The sequence below is a fragment of the Cotesia typhae genome, unplaced genomic scaffold, assembly GCF_013202065.1.
Source record: "Cotesia typhae breed Kobodo isofemale line unplaced genomic scaffold, CoteBio_Ctyphae contig_22, whole genome shotgun sequence".
Classification (NCBI taxonomy): domain Eukaryota; kingdom Metazoa; phylum Arthropoda; class Insecta; order Hymenoptera; family Braconidae; genus Cotesia; species Cotesia typhae.
In genome coordinates, this window is record NW_027423728.1 from 93,403 (window position 1) to 99,425 (window position 6,023).

The 6,023-nt window shown below is 27.6% G+C and overlaps 1 protein-coding gene across 1 annotated transcript; it reads left to right on the plus strand.

Moving 5' to 3' along the window:
* The first annotated feature begins 1,105 nt into the window (after positions 1 to 1,105).
* Positions 1,106 to 2,402, plus strand: LOC141524091 (uncharacterized). The gene is made up of 2 exons (XM_074237744.1): positions 1,106 to 1,214; positions 1,284 to 2,402. Exons 1-2 carry the CDS (start codon positions 1,205 to 1,207, stop codon positions 2,369 to 2,371), a joined length of 1,098 nt encoding a protein of 365 aa, XP_074093845.1. The 5' UTR covers positions 1,106 to 1,204; the 3' UTR covers positions 2,372 to 2,402.
* Positions 2,403 to 6,023: the final 3,621 nt, after the last annotated feature.

Below are 6,023 nucleotides of genomic sequence, written 5' to 3' on the forward strand. Positions count from 1 at the left end.
TATTTGATCGGTGTTTTAATCCTTTTGAGTTGGAATCTCATTTTAAAAAAATTGGTTTACGTCCGGCGACTGATATTATGAAAGTAACCTTAGGATTAGATGATAATTATTTATTATGCAGTTCATGTCGAAAAAAAGCTTCAGAGTTAGTGAAGCAACAAACAAATGCTCGTAATGATCCTAGTGCTGATGTAAGTGACCGTGAAGACAACTATAGTGACAATAATGACAACAATGATCAGGCTGATAATGATAGTAATACAACTGCCATGGATCTCCCATTATCCTTATCATTCCGAAAGTTTTTTTAATTATTTATACGTTACTTGAATACATTTCTAGTAGCTATATGTTTCACTATTATTTTTTAAGGTTCCATGTCATTTGATAGCGAACCCAAAGCATCACAATCAAGCTCAGGATCCCAAGTTAGCGCTGCAACTCAATTACCCGTAATAAACCATGCATTAGAATTGTTAAATCAATCACCGATTCCATCTAAGAAATTGAATGATAATCAATTTTTGAACAATAAAATAAATCGGGTATCCGACAGCTTGAAAAAAGTTTTGCTTTCTTCTTCAGATGAAGAATCGATTGATGACGATGGTGAAAATTTTCGCTCTCTAATTAAAATGTTGTATGATAAATTCAACGATAAAGAAACTGATAAGTCTTTGAAAATACAAATTTTAACATTATTACCTGTAAAATGGAGTGAGAGACGTATTTGTGAAACTATGAATACATCAAGACATTTGTCAAGAGTAGCAAAAAATTTGGTTGAAGAAACGGGTTTACTTTCTACACCTGAATCGAAATTAGGTATGGGTAGCGTAAAATCGATGTTTTAAATACACTTGAAAACTAAATTACTCAACATTTTTGTATAGGGAGGACAATTACTGATCAGGTAAAATTAAAAGTTGAAAATTTTTACAACGATGATGAATATAGTGCTCAAATGCCCGGTATGAAAGACTTTGTATCAATTCGAAGTGATGATGGTAATCGGATACACGTCCAAAAAAGACTTATCCTGTCTAACTTAATAGAATTATACCAATGTTTCTGTGAAATAAATCCTACTGAGAGAATTGGATTTTCAAAATTCGTTTCTTTGCGACCAAAACATTGTGTGTTAGCAGGGGCAAGTGGAACACACACCATCTGCGTGTGTACGATTCATCAAAACGTGAAGTTAATGATGCTTGGTAATTATCAAATTAATTAATAATTATAAATGCGTGAATTTTAAGTTTACTAAATTACTGATATTTTAGGTGCAAATATTTATTCTTTGACAAGGAACACAGAAAAGCCCATTAAACACTACAGCGATTACTTGAGCATGATTATATGTGAAAATCCATCTTTTCAGTGTTATTTAGGTGGATTTAAAAACTGTCCTGGGGTCGATGAGTTGAGTAAAATTTTACTAAAATGTTTTGAGGACCGGGAAATCGAGAATATTACATATAAATATTGGATATCAAAACCGAGAAGTAGTTTAGAAACTATTATTAAGCCTACAGAAGAATTTGTGGAAAAATTTTGTAGTGAGTTAGAAATTCTTCTACCTCATTCGTTCATTGCTAAGGAGCAAGCCCAATTCTTGAAGACATTGAAAGAAACATTGAAACCAAACGAATACGTTATTATTTGTGATTTTGCAGAAAATTATGCCTTCGTAGTACAAAATGCGGCAGCTGGTTTTCACTGGAATAATAATCAGGCAACAGTTTTTCCAGTCGTTATTTATTATACAGTAAATAACAAACTTGAACACAAAAGTTTAGTAATTATCTCAGATTCTAACAAACATGATGCCGTTGCTGTTCATGTTTTCATCGAAATAATAACTGATTACGTGAAAAGTCTTCCTGAACGTTGTAACAAGATTTATTATTTTTCTGATGGAGCTCCTCAACAATTTAAAAACTTTAAAAACTTTGTAAATTTATATTACCACGAAGATGATTTTGATATTCCTGCTGAATGGCATTTTTTTGCGACTGCCCATGGGAAAGGTCCGTGTGATGGAATCGGTGGTATTCTCAAACGACTTGCAGCGAGAGCAAGTCTCCAACTCGCGGTAGACAAACAAATAACGACACCAGAAGAACTTTTTGAATGGGCTTCTGCACCGGATAACTTGCCGAATATTATAGTGAAGTTTTCCCCAGAAGAAGATTATGACACAGCAGTAAATGATTTAAATGATCGATTTTTGAAAACGAAACCGATTACAGGAACTCAACAACTACATTGTATAATTCCGGACAAAAATGGTTGTTTACTAGTTAAAAACTTTTCGAATTCGAATGAACACAGAATTTGTAAAATATTTAAACGACAGAGAGAAAAGTAATTAATTTTAGCTGCATCAATTATTGATCTTACTAATTATAGTCATCGATGAAGCCTCTAAATTGTGAATGTAATGCCGTAAAATCGTTGAATTGTATTTATCTCATTCTATAAATAAAATTTATGAAAAAAAATTTTTTTTCCATTTTTGAAAATTTAACAATATTTTTTCAATTGAATAAAAAAAATAGAAAGAGAAATCGGCCCAATCTGGGTTCTACAGGGATAACTGTGGAATTGATTAAAGTTTATTTTAGAAAAAAAAAATTTTAAAAAAAAATGTCGCACTTCGAAAAATCATTGATTTTTGTCAAAAACTGAAAAATTCCATATGTATTGACTTACAAAAAATTTTTTAATATTTTTTATCGGAAAGTACATCTAAAAACAGAAATTTAAAAAAAAAGAAGGTACCTAAATGTTTAGTTTTGAAAAAGTTATGGCTATTTGAAAATAAAAAAGCCATTTTTTTGAAAAATTCATAACTTTTTTGGAGTTAGGTAAAAAAATTCAAAAAAATTCTGAGAACCGTTTTTTATAGGGTAGAAAAGGATGGAAAACTTTCGGCCAAATCGAAAAGGGTCGGGGTCAAAAGTGGTCGATTTGGCATGGAATAGCCCATATATGTATGTCTTGTGGGGTTTTTGCGGACGTAAAATTTAGTTTTTTTTTCATTGCATACATTTGGTCTAAAAAAGCTCACTATTCGATGTATGCAGCAGTTCTTGTAATGTATATTTAAATACCTATTCTAAATACTCAAAAGTCGCGTGGGGTGTTAACATCACACCATTGAAACTTTATATAACTTAATCGCGCGGGGTGTTTTGTACTCCCCATCTCAAATCACTAATCTTGAGTTCTTGCCATGATACTTGGACTTTTATAGTTATTTTTTTATGTTCATCTCTGAATTTGGAAAAATTTTTTCTTTTGAACGTAAAAATTTTTATTTCTATATTTGTTGGAATTACTCATTAACTTCTGCTACTCTTTATAAATTAGAGAAATAGAAATATAATTTTTAAAATATCTTAAATTTTAGGCCGCTAGACCACCGGGACCCCTTAACAAGGAAAAATTGAAAAAAAAAAATACATAATTTTTCGAAAAATCCCCAAATTCCTTTATTATCCCAGTTAAAAAATTTCCCGAAAATCACCTAAGTTTTCGATCCTCATAGTGGCCATCCCCTTAAAGACTTAAAATTCAACAAAAAAATTTTTGGTTTCTGAACAATACTTTAAGTTTATTTTAAAATTAAAAATATGATTGATTTTTATGACCGAATCTAGTATATAATTTCATCAAAATTCAATCAATAATATAAAATATTATAGCGAGTACTTTTTCTTTTAGTGTTAGATAAGGGTTTCATGAAATTATGTAGAACTTCATGAAATTCCATTCAGTTTTATAAAAATTAATTTCTGTTATGTATAATATGTCATAGAAGTTAAAAAAATTCTACAAAATTAATTCTTCTGTTTGAATTGAGATTTCATTAAATTTTTTATAATTCCATAAAATATTTCAGAGACTTATAAACCATTATGAAATTTTAATTAATAAATGAATAGAATTTTATGAAAAAATTTTTTTTCCGGAAATTTTTTATATAAAATCTCTTCTGTGCACGTCATTCAATTTAGTCATTTTGAAATTGTTCAAGAATATTTGCTGATATAAAATGATCCTGAAGTTGGCACACAGCCGACAAAGATAATTTTTGGTTAGAGATATCTGAAGTATAGATAGAGCCACAGTAAATATTCCCTCGGAAATTGCTCGGTGGCAAATATCTACTAGTACAAATTTCAAAAATTTTTTATAGCCCAAAATAATTTTTTGAAAAGTTTCTTAAGCGAGTGGAAAATTTTAATCTTACAAAAATTAGCAGTCTGTTTTTATTTGAAGTTATTTATGTTTACATTTTTGTAAATTTTATCATTTTTAGTAGAAATTTTTGATAACGATATTTTCTGAAGCAATTTTTTTTTAAATATAAAATTGTACGTATAGAAATTTTAAAAATACACACATTTTTTTATTTTTACAAATTTAGATATTTTAAAAGATATACGTCTGCAAAAATTTTTTTTCAATTTTCGGAAACGAATATGGGCTTTAAAAAAATTTTTTTTTCTAGTCAAAAAATGTACTTGTTCATTTTTTATAATATCTACTTTTACATTTTTTGTTTTTGTAAAATATTCGATTAATTAAGACCAGAAAAAAAATTTTTACTTACTATTTACATTTGTAATACTTTTAGATTTATGCAACGTAGTTTTAGGGGTTATTTATTTTACATTAAACGTAAAATTTTTTTTTTTTAACTTTATTATTCAACTATTTTACAGAAACCAAAAATGTACAGGAAGATTTTATAGAAAATGAACAAGTACTTTATTTAATTTGAAAAAAAAAAATTTTAGGTTCATATCCATTTTTAAATTAAAAAATTTGGACACAGATATCTTTGAAAATATCTAAATCTGGGGAAGTAAAAAAATTTTAATGTATATTAAATTTTTGCAATTTCCATACGCATAATTTTTATAAAAAAAAAAAAAAATTTACTTCAAAAGTTATCATCAAAAGTTTTTACCGAAAATTATCAAATTTTCAAAAATGTGCATACAAATAATTGCAAATAAAAACAGACTGATAATTTTTAAAAGATTTGAATACTTTACTAGCTTTAAAAACTGTTTTAAAAAATATTTCTGTCCATAAAAAATTTTTGAACAGTAACGAAAAATTTTTGAAATTTGTACAAGTCGATATTTTGGCACTGAATAATTCCCTATGAGGATTTCGACCGTGGCTCCATCTGTACTTCAGATATCTCTAGCCCAAAATTATTTTTGTTGGCTGTCCGCTGACTTCAGGGTCATATATAAAGCGAACAGAATTGTGGGATAGTATAAATGTATTTAAATAGGAAGTTAAAGCTAACTTTCTATTTCTAGTTTATAGAAGTTTTTTTTCGATCTTATTTTTTTGTCTTTATATGAAGCTTTTTTTTCTTAAATGATTTTTAATTAATGCAGTTAATTTCCTTTTTAAATAAACTCAGAATATTGTTCAACGGAAAAATGGTCATTTTAAATAATGGGCATGTTAGAAATTCACTTCAGTGACATCTACAATCTTATAATCAAACTATATTCTCCTGTTTAATTTGTCGATAAGAAAGAACATTTTCCACCTGTTTTAATTATCCTTGATATACTACTAACCTTTAAAGTGAAATTTGTTATCGTAATTTTTTATGTGATGATGGAGCGTTATAATATTTTCATAAAATTATATGTTTTTACAAATTCAATAAATTTTAGTACACGACTATAATAAAAAAAGCAAAAACAATCTGACAACGATTATAAATAAAGCTTGATAATTACGAAGAGAGTTAATGTTAGTTGCTTGTTGTCGTATTTCAATTTGGGTAATTCAACAGTTCTGATTAATTAAATAAAGAAATTTCAAACATTCATTATACATATTTTGTTTCAAGAGTTTTAGAAAAATGGTAATTTTTTTATATCATTTTAGCTGGATATTTACTTATTTTTTTTTTTTTTTTTAATTTAAACATTGCATTTACTTGTAATATTTATTTTTGACAACTGTATATTTGTTATTAA